The 20,379-nt window shown below is 56.9% G+C and overlaps 1 protein-coding gene across 15 annotated transcripts in view; it reads left to right on the top strand.

The window, feature by feature from the left end:
* BIN1 (bridging integrator 1) overlaps positions 1-20,379 on the top strand; it is a 52,168-nt gene that overhangs the window by 13,266 nt on the left and 18,523 nt on the right. For 9 of the 15 annotated variants that reach the window (XM_066278984.1, XM_066278982.1, XM_066278978.1 and 6 more), the window contains exons 2-6: positions 13,782-13,862; positions 16,646-16,700; positions 16,916-17,010; positions 17,180-17,275; positions 18,306-18,413. In XM_066278984.1, the coding sequence (XP_066135081.1) occupies positions 13,782-13,862; positions 16,646-16,700; positions 16,916-17,010; positions 17,180-17,275; positions 18,306-18,413 (435 nt within the window). Of the gene's footprint in view, positions 1-13,781; positions 13,863-16,645; positions 16,701-16,915; positions 17,011-17,179; positions 17,276-18,305; positions 18,414-19,226; positions 19,320-20,379 lie in introns of all 15 variants that reach the window. The other 6 variants (XM_066278985.1, XM_066278980.1, XM_066278977.1 and 3 more) reach the window with 1 other exon arrangement.

Genomic DNA, 20,379 nt, shown 5'->3' with positions numbered 1-20,379 from the left:
GCTCAGGCAGGAAAGCCATTAGCACAGCTCCCAGGCAGAGGAGGGGCTGGAGTGACTTCAGGGCCTCCTCCAGACAGCCCTCTTCCCTCTGGGCCATGTGTGGTGCACACTTAGGTGGGGAGGACTGGATGGATGGGAGCTGTTCAAAGCTGACTCCGCACATCGATGGACTCTTACGAATAACAAAAATAACAATAACCAAAATAATAGCCATAAGGTGTTCAGAAAAAAAAATACCACAAATCTTGTCTCCTTTTGTTACTATTTAATCTTTCCAATTGCACAGACCTGGAAACGGAGAACTACGGTTGGGATAACGAATGAATAACCTGTTTGCAAGTTTAAGTTGAGCTGCTCAGACAGGACCAGACATATGTAAAGGGCTGAGGGCATCTGGAGGGACATGTAAGTCTCTTTGCTTGGGGTGAGGTCAGGGAAGGCTGCCTGGAGGAGGTGACCTGAAGGGCCAGCATAGTCAGGCGCTAGTAGGGAAGTAGGGTTACCTGATGAAGACTGGGGGATTCCATGGTCCTCCACTGGTCAGACCTTTGCTTGGCTCCCAGGCAAGGCAGGTGGGTATGGGCAGGGCCTCCACCATCCCCTCTCCTGGCCCTGTTCTCTGCTGTGGCCTGGACCTCCTCCCCACAGGCTGTTCTCCCATGGAGCTCAGTAGGCTGGTGATGGGAGGAGGTGGGTGGTCTGGGGGGCAGATTCTAGCCCTGTGTTGATGGCCAGCATCCAGGACCCTTGGCTGAGAATAGCACCCACACTTGCATGGAAGGGACAGGTGGGCGGGCAATGACTCTGGAGGCGGCTGTGTGACATCTCTGAACAGGTGGTATTGAGCACTGGGCCAAGGGTGGGGACATGCCTGTCCTTCGGAAGGCTCAACTCAGTGTGACACAGAGGCCAGTGGGTGGCCTGGGCTGTGGCCCTCTCTGAGCCTCTCCACACAGTGGGCTGCGCCTGGACTTGGCTCTGGGATACTGGATATCAGAGGCCATTGGGCTGCTCATGGTGGCGGCTGCTAGTGGTCGGGAGAGGCCAGTTTTTTCTGCTGCTGTTTGGTTTCTGTGGGCCCTCGTCCTATCATTTACCAAAGGGGCAGGGTGTGTGGGGGGCTTGCTTGGCCCCACAGAGTGGGGGTGAGGAAGCTGCTGAGGTGAAGTGGACTGGTGTTTGCTCTCAGTGGGGAATGTCCTATGTGAGCCCCAGTGAGTCATAGGGACCAGGCAAGGCAAGTGCGGGCTGGCTGGTGAGGAGGGGAAGGTGGGGCTGGGTGGGAGAGACCATTGGAGCTTTCTGGGTTGGGTGGGAGGAATCTCAGGTCAATATATAGTCATAGGGCAGGAAGGAAACTGGCCAACTGTCTGTGCTGGGCCCTCCTACCTGTAATACATCCACATGTTCATCTTTAAATCCCCCCTTGACAGAGAAAGCCTGGCTCTGTGTTACTGATGAGGCTCAGGGCTCAGGAAGGTAGGGTTCTCTACCAGGGCAGTACACCTGGGCCTTTCCCACAGATAGGGGTTCAGGGCAGGAGGTGCTCTTCCCACCCCGACTCTCCTTCCCTTTCTTGTAGCAGCTGTCTGGACCAGACACTCTGAGCTGGTCACCGCTCTGAGCTGCTTGCTGGAGTGGGTATGACTGAGACAGGTGGGCGGGGAATGGGGAGTGAATGGCAGGAGTCTGATGGTGGGGCCTGTCTTGACCACCCCAGCTCCCCAGGGTCCCTGGCTGGTGTGCCCCCGTCCCCAACATCTTTTTGTACCTCACACTCACCATGAATGAACCCCAGGCGTCCCCATCTTGGATGATGACAGCTCCTTCCTTCTCATGGCTCAGGCCCTGGAGTCCCCTTTGCTTCTCTCTTTGTCGTCTTTTTTTTGCCTACTCACCACCGCCTGTCACCTGGGTCACTGCAGTCACCTTCCAAACCGGCTGCATGCCATCTTACTCTGCAGTGTGCCCCCACTCAGTGGCCTGCGATCTTTTAAAATTGCAACTCAGGTCAGAGCTCTTCAGTGTCGATGTCAGAAATGTCCAGACCTTTAGAGGGTTTTTATGGATTTATTTGAGCCAAACTGATGGTGTATGCTGGGGAGTGGGATCTCAAGGGTTCTGAGAATGACAGTTTTGTAGCTTCTGCACTCATTTGAAGTTACGGAGGGATGGAAGGATGATTCCATGAAGGTGGGAAATAGCCAGATGGGTATTGGTGATAATGTGCTGTCTTTAGTGTTAATAACCTCTGTGAGGGGCCTTACTTCTGGCGGATCAACGGTGTGCTAACCTAGGCGCGGAGACAACGGACAGGGCTTACTAAAGAAGTTATGTGCCTGGGTTGTGAGTACCCACTATGCGTGCCTGCCCAGTTAGGAATTTATGAGCAGATCACCCTGTCAGGTTGCTTTCCTTAGAACCTCTTTTTTTCACGCCCTTGTCTTCAGACATGTTGTCCTTGCTCTTTCCACCTCAGGGCCTTTGCATGTGCTGTGCCCTTTGCTGGGCAGACCCTCTATCATCAGGTCTCAGAGGTCACTTCCCTGAGCTCCTCCCTAAGAGCAGTACCTCCCTTGCCCCACTCCCCTCTGTGCCCTGCAGGGTTTTTGTTGGTAGACTTAGAGTACCACATGCTTGTTCCTTGGAGCATTGGCTTTGTTCCCTGCAGGGCATAGCTAGGCAGTCTGGGGAAAGGCATCCAAGATGAACCCAGGGGACATGGCTCAGTATCTAGAATCGGTGTCCTCTTGGGCTTGACTGTGAAGGGGGAAGTCAGATGGAGACCACCGGGAGGGAGCAGTGGTGAGTGAACAGTGTTTTCATCTACTGGAGAGTGGATTCATTAGGGTGGGTGGAGGGCTAGTGAGAGATCTGCTTAGTTGGGTGGGGGCAAATCTTGGTCTGGGTGGCTTTGGCCCTTCCCGAAGCCCTCCTCCCTGTGCATCCCTGGTTCTGTGAGCTTGGGGGCGTCCCTGAGGGGAGAGAGCTTGTGCTCACCCAGCCAGGGCTCTCAGCACTCCCTTGGGGCAGCCTGTGCCCCTCTTGGCAGAGTCCCCCACCCCTGGGCAAGGTGGTGCCTTGCCTTGGGAGCTGAGGGCTGTGTTCACATTCTAGCTACTCAGCACTTGGCTGAGCTTCTTCGCCTGTGGAGCACCTCTTTCTTCTCACGGGACTTGGGGGACATGTGTAAGGCATTTGGACACCTTTGGATGTGTGACTACTGCTGTTCTATGACCTCCACCTCACCCTAGCAGCCCAGCCTGGCCCCTCGGAGCACCCCCAACCCATTCCCCACCCTGACTCCAGCCCCTGCTGCCTCTGGTCCTTGTGCTCTGTCTCACGTTGGTCCAGTCATCTAGCCACTTTGGCTTCCTCTGGGACCTGGGTGGTCCTGCCCTGGCTGGACACAGGCTTATCTGCTGACCGGAATGGAATTTCAAGAACACTGGCAGTGGATGGAGAGAGAAAGGGGGGAGGGAGTCTTCCAGGCTGGAGTCAACTAGAAACTCCTTACCTGGGGTAGGGAGCCTCCCTTCTACCTGGAGAGATGGATGTGGAGGAGGAGGAGGAGACCCCATCCTCCACATTTCTCAGGGGTGGACTTAAGCCGCCAGCCCTAGGAGGGGTCACCGTAGAAAGGGCCAGGGCTTCTGGGAGGGGGTCATCTCTGCACTTTGGCTTCTGACCACCCAGTCACATTTTGAGGCATTGTGGGGCTGACCGTGCTTTTATGTGTCCAGTTAAGGATGTAAAAGAGGAAACCATACATCACTTTTTACTCTTGCCAATATTTCATAAAGGAAAGAGAAAGTCACCAAAAGAGGAAGGAGATAATTTTAGAGGTATAGTCTCCCAAGAAACACCCGTTGGCTTCCTCAGGCAGTCAGCTGTTCTGACCAGGAGCTGCAGAAAAGGATGAGGAGTATTTTTGGACTGGTGTCAGGGCACAGCGACTTTCAGTACAAGGACTTAAAAATAAAAAAGGTATTGCCAAGTGAGGGTGAGGCCTTGGAGCTCTGTTGGGGAGGGGGCAACCCAGCTTCACTTGGCCTGTAGGGACCTGAAAATATTTTCCTAGTTTTACATGTCATTGTCAAATCTTTGCAAACATTGTACGCTGCCTCACAATCTGCCTCTCTGTGTTGGTTACGTGACAGAAGCGTTGTCTTGACCAGTTCATGTTTTGGAACTCAGCGAGATAGAGCCTGAATCTTTTTGCAGTAAACCCTGGACGCAGCTGCCTGTTTTGCCCGGGTGCCTGGGGATCCCCTGTTTGCGAGTCACACTTGATTTTGGGCTTTGGAATCATCAGGTTTAAAGGTCCTGGTTCTGCTATCATTAGCTTAATGACTTCTCTCTGAGCCTTGGTTTCTTCATCTGTAAAATGGGACTAATAGCACCTCAGGTTGCCCTGGTGATGTGAGACCATGTGTACAGGTGTCAGGGTGGTGGGCCTCCCTCAAGGTGGGTCTTTGGACCAGGCTTTCTGGGGTCCTGTCTTGCTGTGTGATTTCAGTGGAGCTCATTGGAGCTCAGAAGGAGGGGCAGTCAGTATCTGCCACTGGTGTCTGTGGAGAGTTTGTGGGGCTGGGCTTGTAGGTGTGTGGTTGAGAGATGGCATCTGATGTTTCGGGGTCCCCTGCGGAGTGTGAGCCAGGCTTGTGTGGTATTTGCCCAGGGAGGAAGGCAGGATGTCAGACAGCCTGGCCCTAGAGTTAGCCTGGGGGAACAGAGGTCCAAGTGAGGATTGGGGACAGAGAGACTGGGGAGGGGACTGAGGCCCCTGGGCCAGGCCTGACTCTCAGGCAGCCCTGTGTGTGTGTGTGTGTGTGTGTGTGTGAGTATGCCCCAGAGCTGGGTCCTTCCACCCTGGGCTTCTGTTGGTTCCCTGTCTGGTTCTTCTCACAGTTTCTCCTAGTCTTTGCCTCTTGCCGGGCTCTGTGGCCTCCTTGCACTCCCTGCCACCCTCCTGCTGTACCTGGAAGCAACTAACTGCAGGAGCCTGTGGGGAGGGCGTGTGTGTTTGTGCACAGACAGATGGCGGCACAGCTGTGCACCTGTGCGTGCTGGGTGCGCCTGCTGCGTGGGCACCGGGAGTGGACTGTGGGGAGCGGCGCGGGGTCCTGAGGACCCAGGAGTGCTTTTGCCTCTGAGGGATGGAATGCAGGCCCTGGCTCTCGTCCAAGGCCAGTGTTGCAATATTTATCTTTCTTAAAAAGTCATCGAGCCTTTGGGAAGTTGTAAGGCAAAGCCTCTCCGTGCTTCACTAGTTCCAAGGAGTGTTTTGGCCAAAGTCTCTCAGCCATGTGTCCTGAACTTTCTTTCTGGGACCCAGGGCCCTGCTCCCAAGCAGGAGCCTGAGCTGCTGCTCCCTCTAGCTGGGCTGGAGTGGGCCAAGGCTTGGGTGCACGGGCTTGACGCCCTTGCAGGGGCAGCCAGTTCTTTCCAAGTCCAGGGCACTGCATCTGCCTTGGAGCTGCTGACCGTGCCAGACTTGTCCCAGGAAGGAGATCACCAGCCTTGAGGGGGAGGCATTGCTGCTCTGAGGGCAGAGTTGCCCAATTCCCTTTCATGAGTTAGTTTGCTGGGCTCTTGGGAGGGAGAGGCTGACTTTCCTGGGCCGGATGAGAGGTGCAGTTACCCATCAGCCTGGGGTTGAGAGCTGCATCCCAGGAGAGGGGCCTGGAGAAAGGACCCAGGAGTTAGAACACCCAGGTCTGGTCCTGGCCAGCCCCGGGCCAGCTTAGTACTTTGTGCCTGTCCTCTGACCCACTTAGCAGCAAGCTGGGAAGCAGGCCCTGGGAGGGCTTGGGCTGCATACAGCTCCTGGCTGTGGTGCCCTGGGCTAGAGCTGCCTGTGGAGGAGCCTGTCCTCTCTGCAGCCCCACCTTGCTCAGTCCCTGCCCCCAGCGGCCTTGACAGGGACACAGTCGTGGACCCACAGGGCACTCGTGGACCCTGTCAGTCTTGTTGGTTTGCCAGCACAGAAGAGACCTGAGCCATACTTGTCACAGCCACCACGCGGCGACAGGCCTAACTTTGCTCCTTAGCCATGTGTCCAAATTACTTAATGTCTCAGCATTCTTTTTCTTATCTCTGAATTAGGGGTGAGTGTAGCTAGCCCAGGGCATGGCCTGAAGATGAAATGGGATGCCTAGGAGTGAGGACACCCTCTCCTTGTTCACAGCAGGAGCACCCTCTCTCTGGAGGCCAGGGCTCCTTGTGGAGCCTGTGGATTCTGGGGTGGGGCAGGGAGAATATGGACACACCCTGTAGCGTCTAGTAGTGCTGGAAGGCAAGGAAATGCTTGAAGACCCATAGGGACATGTCCACAGGCTTGTACTAGCCACGTTTAGGGGAGTTGGAGTATCACAAGGAATAAGGATAGTAATAGATTCTAACACATTGAATGCAAAACATGGTGATATCCCCACCCCTCCTTACAGAGGCACAACCAGGGGGCTGCTCTGTGCAGAATGTTGGGTCACAGGGAGGATGTGATAGATGCCCAGGGGGTGCGCTGGCTCAGGTAAAACTGAGTCAGGTGCTTCGCAGACTTTTGTGCGTGAACAGAGCCCTGGGGAGTCTTAGTTCGTCAGGTCTGGGGCCAGGTATGGAGATGCTGAGATGCTGTTTGTACCAGCCAGACTCCCTGATGGCTGTGAGGCTGTTGGCCTCTGGACCCCACTTTGAGGAGGGAAGGATTAGAGGCTGGGCAAGGCGCTGTGTGCAAAGTTATTGGCCTCAGACACACACAGTGACCATGTATTGCTCCTCAGGGGACTGGCTGATTACCATGAGGGATGTTCCCATTACAGCAGAGACCTGGTCAGCACTGGCCCCCAGTTGGTCAAGTTCAGCCTGCTACACAGGGCACACCCCCATGCAATGTGACGGGAAGGACACAGCAGCATCTCTCTATTCTTCTTGCCAAAACACATGTTTAATCTGAACTTTATCAAAAAGAGAGGGTCAGGGCAATCTAGAGTGTGGGGGGGTTCTCTATGGGACTGGTTTGTATCATAAAAGTGTCAGTATCATGAGAGAGAAAACAATGTGTCCAATAGTGCATAGTTAATAGGTGTGTGGGGAGTATCCTAGATTAAAGGAGATAAGAGATATGACAGTTCAAAAGCAACATGAGAACTATGTCAGATCTCAGATGGAAAAACAACAGAGACATAAGGAACGTTTTGGGAGACAGCTAGGGACACTTGACTCTGGGCTGCTTGGTCAGATAACAGCACTAAACAAATACTCAGCATATGGGGTGTGCTCACGGTCCTGTGGGTGGTGAGGAGACGCACTCGAGTCCTCGGGGAGGGTCCTGATGTCCGCAGCTCACTCGGCCGTGGTTTGGCAAACACATACACAGCCACCCACACCATCCATGGAGAGAGGGGGCTGCCTGGGCAACTGGCTGGGTGGCGGAGGTCAGTGCATGGCGGGGGGCACATCAATCAGGCAGCTTGTGGTGCTGTTCTTGCAGCTTGTGTTGAGGTTTACGTTTCAGACCCAGAGACTGAGGGGTGTATGCAGTGTGGCAGGCCTGCTGAGCTGGGGCTGACCCTCTCCCTGGGCTCCTTGCTGTTTTGTAGGCACTCCTGGGGCCCTGCCCAGGCAGCTCCTGGGTTCCTGGGAGGAGTGTGGGAATGGGCTTAGCCCACTCTCGTGTCAGATCCTTCACAGGGTTGGAGGGGCCCCTGTGGTTCAGAGCCTTCAAGCCCAAGGCCGGTGCTGTGCTCAGCAATCTCTCCAGTGTGGTCCGGCACTCACGTGGGAAGGACCCCCAGTGTAGGAGCGAGTCAGGAATCCAGGGGCCCGCGGGCAGAGTATCCCATCTTGTTATATCTGCTTGGGGGAGGGCAGCTCTGGCTACTGTGTGGCCTTTGGCTGGATGCCACTGCCCCCCCCTCACTCTTTCCTGTTGGGGTGTCACCCCCAGAACAGGGAGCTGTGTGTGCTGAGTGACCAGTGGGGAACCTGGCCTTGCTCCTGCCTGCTCATCTGTGTGCTGGCCCCTGTGGGGTGTGAAGGCGCTCATCCTGTTGTGGTCCCCGCAGCTCTGCTGGGGGAGCGGTGACGTGGCGCCACCCACCACCCTGCACAGCTCACAGCTGCCTCACTCCCAGACCCAGGCTGACTGAGGCGGTGGCCAGGCAGGCGCTGCAGGAGATGAGGCAGGTGAAGGCCCTCTGGGGTGCAGCGTCTGGGTTTTGGGTCCCTTCGGAGGAGCTGGATGAAGCCCTCCGTGGGGGTGTGTGTGTTGGGGACACTCTGGGTGAGGGGTGGGTGGGTGTGAGATACCTCCTGCGCAGCTGTGACAGGTGCTGTGGCTGCTGGAGGACCCCCAGCTTTCCTGTCTGGCCCGGCACCTGGGGGCAGGGCTGACTTGGAAAAAGGGTCCTGCCTCACTTGGGCTTCCCTCCCTCTCCCCAGCCTTAGGTCCTAGAATGTACTTACTCCTGCCCTCTGCCACGTCATTCAGATGTGTGCCTATGTCATCACCAGTGTGGGGTCCAGCTTCTCTGGGAGAGAGAGGCCCCAAGAGGGGCTGGCCTGGGCTCCGGGCTCAGCAATTCCAGCAGGGCTGCCCAGTGCCAGCACCACGGTGCGCCTGCAGACCTGCTGATCTACGCAGTGGGCCAGGGAGTGATGTGGGCATGGCAAGGTCTACCGGTTGCTTGGGGACAGCAGTGTTCAGCGCTCTGTCCTGAGTGTGAGACTTTAGGCTCGGTGTCCAGCTCTGTCTGTGCCCACCTGCCATTTGATTGTGGTGGTGAAGACGCACACCTCTGAGGAGGGTGCCTTTGGCGCCTGTGAAGTCTCAGGCTCGGTGGGCAGTAAGTAATGAACTGCTCTTAGTCAAATAAGACTGCCCTGGGAGCTCTGCCCCTGTGGGTTTGGTGTGTGCAGCACAGGAGTGCGGAGGCCCATGTTGGTGTGGGCCTGTCTGTCCCCCGGGCTGCTTGCTGGCTGGCATGGGGAGAGGACAGGGCTTGGTGGCCGCTGTCCGTAGCATGGACTGTAAGGAAGCCCACAGCAGAGGCTGGGGAAAGACCCCCTTTCTCCATAGCACCCTGGTCACAGGGAGCTCCTGCTGAGCCTGGGCACTATGGGGTATTAATTTGTGTCTGGTGGGCGTCCTTCCTCTAGGGCTGTCCCTGCTTACAGCCCTATTCAGGGAGGCTGAACTGCGGATGTTGTCGGCAGGTCCCCTCCTGCCGTCAGCTCCTCTCTGCCCCGTGCTGGTTTTCACTTCTGAGGCACTTGAGCTCCACTTCTGTCTGTCTGAGCTGAGGATGTGGTGAGAGGCACCCGGGTGACAGTGACAAGGCTTGCTGGACAGCTGGCACTTGTGCTCCTGAACTGGTCCTACTCTCTTCTTTGGGGCTAACAGCAAGTGTAGTGGGGCCTGTGTGTGTGCCTGTCTTCTGTCCCATCTGAAGGTCCTCCCTGTTTGTTGCAAAGGGAGTCCTGTGTGATTAGTGGCTGATGTGTGGCACAGGAGTGTCTGGGCTTCCCTGGTGAACCCCCCTGGACAGAGAGTAGGGATCTTGGCTCTGCTATCAGCCCCTGCTCCCCACCTGACTTCTGCTTGTCCTTCTAAACCCAACTCAGTTGTCCTGCATTCTCTGAGCCCCTTAGGCTAGGCCCCCGCTGCTCGGTGGTCTGTCTGTGAGCTTCGCACGTGGAGGCCCCACCAACAGTGTGCCGGGTAGACAGAGCAGCAGTGCCACAGCGCCTCTGTCAGCAGGCGAAGAGCGTGTGTGTGTGTGTGTGTGTGTGTGTGTGTGTGTGTGTGTCTCCCCCAGGAAAGTACTGGTGGGGTGGGAGAGAGCAGCCATGGGGCCTGCCCATGAAGAACAGCACAGACACTGGGATGGCTGAGCAGCTTGGAGGTGGCCAGAGGAGGTGGGTTGTGGCCTGGGCACCCAGTGGCTGAGGTGTGACAGCAGTCCCAGTACAGAGGGTGGGAGATAGGAAGCAGGTAGCAGTCGAGCCTGTGGGATTCTGCTGGGCTGAGTTGTGTCCTAGCCCTTGCCCTAGGGAAGGTGTGCTCAGATGGTTTTTTCTAGTAAACACACTGGGAGCTCTTTGAGTACAAGCGCCATGTGCCTTCCTTCCCACATCTGTAAAACTGGGGGGGGGGGATTTAAATGAGGATTAAATGAGGGCAAGGCCACCGTGCATTTGCCAAGTCTATTCCTAAGCCTCTGTCACGTCAGAGGTGGGTCCCTGAGGTGTAGAGAGGTTGAGCCATCAGCCTGAGGTCACCCAGAGCCTCCTGAGCTGGTCACACTGCTTCTTTAAGGCTGGGTCTCCCTGGAGCCAGCCTGGAGTACCCAATACCAGACTTTGGATTAACATGAATGCCTGTTATCATCCTAATTCTGATAGCTACCTCCAAAGGCATGCTTTCTCTGTGTTAAGCTGAGTCCTCTTTATAAATGACCACAAGAGGCAACTGCACGAGAGGAGACAAGCTGAGAGATGGGATATTTTGTGTGAGGTCATGGCTCTACTCTCAAAGCCCATGACTCAGATCAGCCAGTGGTCACCAAGAACATGTTGTGCATCTGTCCTTTGCACAGCCCTGTGTAGGATCTAGGAACAGGGAGGTGGACACTGTCCCTGACCTCAGGCTGTTCCGTGGATAGGTCAGGGCCAGAGGCAGACACGTGGACACCATTAGTTCCCAGACCCTAAATTGTGCAGAGTGGTATGGGAGAGGGAGAGGGCAGGGGCAGCTTCATGGAGGCGGTGTCACCAGAGCAAGGTTTTTTTTTTGTATTTTTCTGAAGCTGGAAACGGGGAGAGACAGTCAGACAGACTCCCGCATGCGCCCGACTGGGATCCACCCGGCACACCCACCAGGGGCAAAGCTCTGCCCACCAGGGGGCGATGCTCTGCCCCTCTGGGGCGTCGCTCTGCCGCGACCAGAGCCACTCTAGCGCCCGGGGCAGAGGCCAAGGAGCCATCCCCAGCGCCCGGGCCATCCCCGCTCTAATGGAGCCCCGGCTGCGGGAGGGGAAGAGAGAGGCAGAGAGGAAGGAGGGGGGGGGGCGGAGAAGCAAATGGGCGCTTCTCCTATGTGCCCTGGCCGGGAATCAAACCCGGGTCCCCCACATGCCAGGCCGACGCTCCACCGCTGAGCCAACCGGCCAGGGCCTGGAGCAAGGTTTTGAAGGATGAATAGAAGTTTGCAGTATATACATTTATGCCCACGCATACATGAACAGTGTATGCATGTGACTTCTGTTCAGCATCTGGAGATGCCATCAATCTGGACCTGGCGTGAGGGTGAGTTGTCGGGCCTGGGCCTCGGTCATGTGAAGGCTTCTTAGGGGCTTGCTATTACTTGAGTCTGTGCTGCTGGCCAGGTACAGAGATGTGTTTTATGGACATGATCCATAGGTGGGTGCTATGTTCTCTTTATTTTCCAGACAAGACACTTGAAGTGGAGAAAAACAGTAGGAGTCCCTTTTCTCAACGGTTCCCTCACTGCCTGGCATGGTCTTACTGTATGTAGCTGGCCATTTTTAAGTCCTGAAGCGTCTCTGGTGGCTTTGGCTGTCTGAGTGGAGCACACTGCTGTGTCTGGAAACGGGGCTGGGTGTGCATGTCTGTGTGCATATTGGGGGTCCTGACGGCAGGGACAAGGAGAGGTAGGGGGTAGACAGGGCCACCTCCCTGGTCCCACAGGCTTGAGGGCTGGCCAGACATGGACCCTGCTCCCTGGGAGGCTGTGGCTTACTTAGAGTCTCTGCTGATTCCTGGACATTTTTTTCTGCACATGGGTCCATCTCTGTCTTTGAAGGCAGTGGGCAGCTGATCTGGGTGAGTCACCTCACTCAGTACGGGCACCTCCACGGGCACCCTGTGTCCATGAGACCAGTTGGAGGTGATTGCCATGGGAGAAGGGGGCCTGTGGGTGTGCCAGTGGCTTTTATTGCTTTCCTCCTCTCATGTGGCTCGGTCCTGGCTGCAGCTCTAGCCCCGTAGACTGTGTCATGACCAGGTAGTGTAGAATGATTTGCAGGATGCTCCCCAAGGCTCACTACTGTCCCTCCTGCAATTCATACCCTCTCTCATTATCCTCTGTGACCCCTAGTTGCCTTGAGAGATTAGAAATTCTCTGATAATGGACCTCATCTTTCGGATCTCCTTGCCTTTGCTGTAAGTTTCCCCCAGAAAGTCCTCTTTGATTGCCCAGGTTAGATGGGGTCTCTACCCTGGGCTCCCACAGGCCCTTGTGTCTCTCTCTCTCTTGGGGTTGGACCCATGTCTGGTTGGTCTACGCTGCCCCAGCAGGTATGCCCAGGACTGGGCACAGAGTGGGCGCGTGGCGAGGGAAGGCCAAATACACATGATGAGAGAGCAAACCTGAGAGCTGATTGGCCTGCTGTGGCTTCTGGGCCAGTCAGGGGCAGGATGGGTCCAGGATCTGCCCAGAACTGGATACCCCTCAGTCCAGGACTCAAGCCTGAGTCTCGAATGGGCAGCGCTGGTGCTCCAGGCAGTGTGGCCTGTGTCAGGGTCTTTGAAGGGATAACATAGCTGAGGAGAGTGATGGGGGTTACCTGCTGGCCCTTGATAGCTGCTGGGCTGGCTCCCCTGGTTCCATGGCCGCCCCATTGGATACTCATTCTTGTCCAGTCTCAGCTTCTCCCCTCTGCCTGCCACACCCACTGTCCCCTGTTTCCTTCTCATTGTTGGGCTTCGGCCACTGCTTCTACTGAGCATCTCTGTTGTTCCCCCTGTTGCTCAGTAGAGGCCCCTGTCCAGGGCTGCAGATGGCAGCCTGTCTCCCTCTCCCTGCAGACCCGCCTCGTCTCACCCCAGCACCCCTTTCTGCACCCCATCTCTGAGAGTCTTTCTCTGCTGTCCTCTCATGGCCCTCTTTCCTCCTTGTCTCTTCTCTCCTCTCCCCGCTCCTCTTCTCTCTCTCATCAGAGAAGACTTTGGGCCTGGAGGGGACAGGACCCGAGGGAGGGGAATCTGGGAGAACCAGACGGGCCAGCCCTTGTGGTCAGGGCTTCTTCTCAGGCTCCTCTCGGGGCTGTGGGTCTCTCTTTGTTCTGCACCTCTGCCCTTAACCTCCTCCCCAGTGTGTGGCGAGGCTGTGGGCCTGTGTGCTGTGTGTGCTTGTGCCCAGGGTGGCCGCTGGGCTCTGGGGAAGAGAGCAGGGTGGTCAGAGTGTGTATCTGAGAATCTAGTCAAATTGGGCACTGACTCCTACTGACACAAAGAGCCTGTACCTTGCCACCCCCACCCCCCACCTTCCTCACCTTGGGTGGTGGCCTCCTAGTCAGGGGCTGCTCTGCTCCTCCCTCTGGGATTCATGAGCCTTGAGCCCAGGACATGGAGCCATGCAGGGAGGCAGGCCGCCCCTTGCATTCAGCTCACTCTTCAGCTGCCAGGGTAGGGTGGAGCACTCAGGGATGCAGTGTGACATCAGCAAGGGGGGGCACCTGCTCTTGGTTGCAGCTGCTAGAGCAAGTCTGTCCCAGGTTCTCCTCTGGGCTGATGGGAAGCCCTGGAGAGTTGGTGGGGAGGTCTTAGAACTTGATGTACTCAGTCCTGTCCTGCCCTTGGGAGTTATAGCAGCTCTCCTGGTGGTCCCAGGGCCCTGGGCTGGTGGTGTTGGCAGTGTGCCTCCCAGTCAAACTCTGGCTAGAGGGTGGGGAGGGGCCTGAGGCATTGATAACTGGGCGCTCTTGGTTGGACCAGTCTCTTTCTTGGGTAACACTCTCCTTTTCTGTCTGCCTCTGCAGGTCCTCCAGAAACTGGGGAAGGCGGACGAGACCAAGGATGAGCAGTTTGAACAGTGTGTCCAGAACTTCAACAAGCAGCTGGTGAGTACAGGCAGCCCCTGGCCGAGGGAGCTGATAGAAATGGAACTGTGGCCTCCAGGTGGGAGCTGTCGAAAGCTGAGTTTGTGGAGCAGGGGGTTGGTTTGGGCTGGTGAGGTCACGAGAGACCTGGCACGGGACATGGACTGAGGGAATGAGGAGAGGTGGGATTATGTGCTAGGTCCTTGGGAAGGCATAGCAAAGGTAGGGGTGGAGGGTGGAGGCTGGGTAGGAGTCGACAATAGATCGTGGCCAGACACTGAAAAGCCTTGAATTTGTCAAGGCAGAAATAGTGGGAGCTATTTAAGCTTCTTGTAAGGAGCAGGATTTAAAGTGGGAGCAGAGCAGGTTGGCTCCCTGTGAGCATCGGCTGTGCTTGGTGGTATGACAGGCATTAAGCAAGGCCATTTGTCCTTGGCTTGTGGGGCCTGTAAACAGCACTGTAAAGGCAGTCAATGTCCTTGTTTCCAGCCTGCAGAGCAAACATTGCAGGCTCAGAGAGGTTGGGTGATTTCCCCAAGGGCATCCAAGTGTTGGGAGCAGATTCAGACCTGTACTTATCTGGTTTCACAGATTGCAAGGGACTTTAGGGCATCCTTACCAAGTTCCTCTGTAGGTCAGGGGCCAGTGACAACCCGCTGGAGCCTGGGGGCAGGGCTTTCTGACCAAAGGCTCTGAATACACTGCCTGGGCTAGGCCTGAATCTGCTGAGTCTAGAATAAGCCACTTGCTGTGCCTGAGACAGTAGGAGGGGGTGTGAGAGGACCTTGCTGATTTTCCCCTCCCCAGGCAGGGCCAGGGTAGCAGGAAGGGAGGGCTTCTCTGACACTATAGCTTCTGCAATTTTGCCCCAGTGAGTGACTGATGGAGGTGGAGGCCAGAAGAGGCTGTAGGAGAGGGAAGTGAGGGTAGGGTCTAAGCTCTGCCAGGAAAGGGGCCGGTGGGCTCACACGGAGCTAAACTGCTCCTGTTCTCAGTGGCCCATCACCTGTTGGGGCTGGGGTAGCAGGGGTATGGGCTTCAAGGAAACAGATTCCTTGCTCGTCCTGTGGAAGATGAGTCCTAGGAGAGGGGTGGGGCACTTGCTGTCACTCGTTCTCACAGCCCCTCCTGGGCCCGCTCAGCACTGGTCATAGAGCACTGTGTCTTCCATCCCTGCACTGAAACCTTCTGCAGGCCTCTTGTCCCCCTCCGCTCCCTTGAGTGCTGCAAACCCAGCTCAGGCAATCCTGGACGCCACCCAGGGTCCTATAGGTAGGCCAAGCTCGTCTCCTAGTGGCCATCAATAGCCTGTCCCCCAGGACTTGTCCCCAGGAACCACCCAGGCTCTGCTCCAAGTAGGCATTGCTGGCCCTGAGTGAAGACCCTCTGGTGTTGATGCAGAGGCGAGAGTCAGCTGGAGCTGGGTGGGGCCATGCAGGAGGGGTGCCCCTGACCTTAGGCCCACTGGGAAGATGGATCACAGCCTTCAGGCCACCCTTAAGGGGGCAGATGTCAGGGGCAGTGGGGAGTACCCTTTGGATGGAGTTACGGTGGAGACATGGGTCTCTGGCAGAGCTGCCACCTGAGAGCTGTCCTGGGTATTGGTCCTGGGCTGTGGTGACCTTCTAGACTTCGGAGCCTGGAGAGCAGCCCTGGGGGACAGCGGGTCCAGAACTTTGTCCTCCCCCCAACTGCTCCTCAAGCAGTGTTAGAGCTCCATGGAGCTCCGGAGAAGGGCTTTTCAGATACCCATTGGGGACCTCAGGAGCCCTGTGGAAGGGAGCGCGTGGTTCTGTGCCGGCTGCCCGGGTTCTGCCCTGCAGAGAGCAGCTGGATGGGGAAGGGCTGTGTCTGACCTGGAGATGATCTGAAGCTGTCCTAGGGACCCAGCTGCAGTTGCATGTGGGTGGCTGACTCTGGGCGGCCCTGTGTACATCTGGGTCCCGCATGCCTGCTCACAGTGTGGTCTTGTTCTGGAGGCACAAGGGGCCCTGGTACAGCCTGACACCTGGCCAAGCGCAGCATCCCATGCCCTGGATGACCCCTTCCTCGGGGTGCAGTGTGCAGGCGTGGCCACTGGTGGGCAGGGCGTGAGGTGATGGACGGTTGGCAGGAAGACAGGCTGAGTTTGGAAGGGTGATCCCAGTGGATCTGGTCCAGCTTCATTACCTGGCCCACTCTCCTTTACCAATCTTTTCCTCTTGTGTCCCACACCCTCCCTCTTAGCTGGGCCAGTGTGCAGGGAGTCCTGGATGTGACCCCCACACTTCTCTGCACTCTGGCTAGGCCGTCCCCGTCTAGAGGTCTCCTCTCTCCTCAGGGCCGTCGTCCTTGCCTGGCATGGTTCAGTGGGAGCCCGCTGGCCTTGGGCACCACCTAACCTTTGGAAACAAGGTGCCTCTGCCCCTACCCATATTTCTGTGCTCCCTGGTCACCTGGTCCTGTCACACTCGTGTGCTGTGCCGTATGTGTGTCCTGTAGCCTCCAGCATCTTGTCTAGGGTGCCAGTGTCTCTGTTTCTCTATGCTGTTTGGGGCTGAGAATAGTGCCCAGAAGAGACAGACAGGTGCTGACAAACTGTGCTGAGTGTGCCCTGGGCACAGAACTCCCGCTGCAGGGATGTTGCTGAGGACACAGCGGGTGCTCATTGGGGGTGTTTCATCTGAGAGGCAACAGCTGCTGTGCTCTGCATTGAGCTCTTGACATTCACACTCTCTCTTCTCTAGTCCTGCTGAGGGGAAGGAGAACATGGGGTACAGGGTATGCCCCTGGCCTTGTACCTGTTCTCATCTTTCTTTCTGCAGAGTGAGGGCAGCCGGCTACAGAAGGACCTCCGGACCTACCTGGCCTCAGTCAAAGGTAAGGGGCACACCTGGTCTGGGTGTCCCGGACTTCCCAGGATGCCGAGGCAGTGAGGCTCCCCAGGTGGAACGGACGTGTCAAGAGCTAGGAAAGGTGTCGGGGGTCTTTGGGGAAGGGGCGGGGACTGTTGTGGAGGCCCACATATCTGCTGGTGGACCTGCTGTCCCAGGTCCCTGGGGCCCTGGCTGCAGCATGGCCCTTCTGCCCTACAGCCATGCACGAAGCCTCCAAGAAGCTGAGCGAGTGTCTGCAGGAAGTGTACGAGCCCGACTGGCCCGGCCGGGAGGAAGCAAACAAGATTGCTGAGGTGAGCTGGGGCAGGTGGCTCAGCCCTCCCACGGGGCCCCACTGGTTTCGGCTGCCGGCCCATTTTATAGATGAAGAAACTGAGGTTTTGAGAAGTCTGCGAGCCTTGAAGGGATGGGGCAAGTGACTGGCAGCCCTGGTGGTGCAGTTGTATGTTCTTGCTCCTTCAGAACAATGACCTGCTCTGGATGGATTACCACCAGAAGCTGGTGGACCAGGCACTGCTGACCATGGACACGTACCTGGGCCAGTTCCCTGACATCAAGGTGAGAGACTGTCTATCTGGCAGCTTGTGCAGGGAAATGGGAGAGGGGGCCAAGGATGGTGGGGGCAGTCCTCTTCACTTTCATCCTGCAGGGTTGCTCCTGCTGAAGCCAGCCTGCTAACCCCCTGGACTGGGCTTTTCTGAGCTGAGGGAGCTTTAAGCCTTGGACCCCTGGGTCTCTGAATTAGGGGAAGTGACCCCATGGTATGTGAATGTCATGCTACCGTGGAGTCTGTAGGATTGTATAAGATGTAGTCAAGGGATGTCTGGCCTGGGCATCTGTGCCTAGAGGTGCATTGTGTTAGGCTGGCTGTGCTTGGAAGAGAATGTGTACACACTTGTGCTTGTGCACCGCCCTTCCTCTGGGTGTATTTTTGTGACTATATATGTTCAGGAAGCCTGCTGCCTCCGTGGGCCTGGGTATGTGCTGCAGAGTGTTGGTGTGCCTCCACCAAGGTCGGTGGGGTCTTGGGGCTTCGGCCATGGAAGAAGAGGTGTCTGGAGCCCAGGTGCTGACCATCATGCTGGACCTGATGATACACAGGGCAGGGGGTGGGGGTCATGCTCCTTGCTGGCCTACTCAGCCACCCAGAGTGGATGCCTCAGGCTCCCAAAGGTGTCCTGTGGGGAGTGGAAGAGAGGCTGATGGTGGTGGCCCTGGAGAAGACAAGCCTGGCTCAGAAGGCACCCTCAGGATTTGGGGGCCAGGCCAGGGAAGAGGCTTGTCCGATACAGCACTGGCTGGTGGGTACCGACGAATGGGTTAATATGTGCGAGGAAATAGTTTGACCTCTAGATACAAAAGGACCGCAGAGGGCACAGGTTGCTTAGAAGAAGTGAGCTCCTTGCCACCAGAGATGTGGAGCAGCGGTGTCTCAGAATGTCTTGGATGCTCTTGTTGAGCCTGGGGTGTACTGTGTGGGCCCTCTGGCTTCACCTAGTCCCCGTTTGCCCGGGCCCAGCGTGTCAGCACCACAGGAGGCCCTTTGCTGGGCCCTGTTCAGCCCTCCCCTCCCCCGTTTGTCTCCCAGTCACGCATTGCCAAGCGGGGGCGGAAGCTGGTGGACTATGACAGTGCCCGGCATCACTACGAGTCTCTTCAAACGGCCAAAAAGAAGGATGAAGCCAAAATTGCCAAGGTGAGAGCTAGAGAGGGGCCTGGGCAGTGTTCAGGGAGATGGGGGTGGGGAAGGGTGGGGGGAATTCGTGGGTCCAGGGAGCCTCCCTCTGGGCCACCCTCACCTGCACCTTTGTGTCCTGGCTCTCACGCTCCCCTGGTGTGGGAATTCTCAGCCCTCCTTGGATGGGCTTCCACCTGTGACTAGTATAAGTTCCCAGGGCTAAGGTGGGGGGAGAAAGGTCCTCGTGGTCCCCTGGGTGAGGGCCCACCTGTGGTTCAGTCTGTGGTACCTTCCTTGGCCCCTGGCTCGTCTGCTCGCTCTGACACTGCTCTCTGCAAGACGAGCAGGCTTGGGTTTCACCTTGCCCAGCCTGCTGTGCTCTGAGGGAAATTGTGTCAGGTCTGATGTGAGAGACCTTCACATCAGTAGGGTGTACAGGTGGGGTGTACAGCAGTAGAGGTGCACGGGTGGGGGACCAGCGCTTGCCTGGGCCACCAGCTGCATTCTCCACGGAGCCCTGAAGATGAGTGTCCCCACGCCGGGGTGTGGGCAGGATCGAGCTTGCTCAGACCCTCTGCCCCTGCTAACAGCTCTCACATTTTGCTTTGCAGCTGGAGTTCACCCCTCTTTGTGCCCCGCTGGGGGCTTCTCTTAATTCTCTCAGCCTGCTGAGAGGGCTGGGTCCCTGGAGGGCCAGCCATCTTGTTTGTCACTGTGCTGAGACGTTTGGACTTGGTGTTTAATATCTGTGTCTCTGTTTCTCTCCCCACTTCCCTCCCATTTTTTTCCACCCTCCCTTGCCTTGACCTCCCTTCTGCACCCACCCCCCAGCCTGTCTCGCTGCTTGAGAAAGCCGCCCCCCAGTGGTGCCAAGGCAAACTGCAGGCTCATCTTGTAGCTCAAACTAACCTGCTCCGAAATCAGGTGACACTGGCTTCTAACCTTGCACATGCTGGTGCCTCTGGTCTGTTGTGTCCTGTCCTTGTGCTTGCACTGCCCTGGATGGGGAGGGCTGAGCCCTTTCCTGGGTTGGGAGGCAGGGCTGGGAGACTGCTGCTACATATAAGCCCTGAGGGCAGATAAGGAGTGGGTAGAGCCTCGGGGCTCTGGGTGGCGGGGGCGGGCTCAGGGCTGTTGCTCAGCACCAGGGTCTCTCTGAAATCCCAGTGTCCAGACACCCAGGAGAGCCTGGAGCCCTTTGTCCTCTGTGCGAGCGCCGGCAGGGAGGGACATGATGTCACGAGGGCTCCTGTCCTGACTTGTTGACATGTGTTGTGCTTCAAGCCTCATAAGAACTGTGAGGTGATTCTGAATTTACAGAGGAAACAGACGTGCAGAGAGAGGCAGAATCTCCTGCCAGGGTCCCAGAACTGCTTAGTAGCTGAGTTGGAGCTCACATGACTCAAGGCCTGGCCTGTTTCCCTAGCTCCCTGGCCTGATGCTCCATGTAGATGGTCCTGCACAGGAGTCTAGACTCATGGAGACCTTTGGGACCTGTGAGCCCCATGAAGCCCCTGGAGGGGACATTTGGAGAGCTCTTTAGTCCGGCTAATATGCTGAGACCTGGGGTTGGCCCTTGGGACCAGGCGTCCCCAAACTACGACCCGCAGGCCGCAATGTGGCCCCCTGAGGCCATTTACCCAGCCCCCACTGCACTTCTGGAAGGGGCACCTCTTTCATTGGTGGTCAGTGAGAGGACCACTGTATTTGGCAGCCCTCCAAAGGTCTGAGGGACAGTGAACTGGCCCCCTGTGTAAAAAGTTTGGAGACCCCCTGGCTGGTCCTGGAGGGCTTCCTGAAGGAGGTTGTGGTGCAGAATTCTATGTGATACTACTACCCTGGCAACACTTCGTCCCTGCTCTTGGAATGGGCTTGGTGTGGCCAGGGGCCACTGGGGGCCATGTCCTGGGAGAGGTCACCTTGTGGTTTTCTCTTGAGTGAAACTGACGTGACCCCAGTACCCTTTGTGGTCTTGGGGTGGCGG

This window comes from Saccopteryx bilineata, chromosome 5, assembly GCF_036850765.1.
Source record: "Saccopteryx bilineata isolate mSacBil1 chromosome 5, mSacBil1_pri_phased_curated, whole genome shotgun sequence".
In the NCBI taxonomy this organism is placed as follows: domain Eukaryota; kingdom Metazoa; phylum Chordata; class Mammalia; order Chiroptera; family Emballonuridae; genus Saccopteryx; species Saccopteryx bilineata.
Note: the sequence above shows the minus strand (reverse complement) of the source record. Positions and strands in the feature narration are given on the sequence as shown.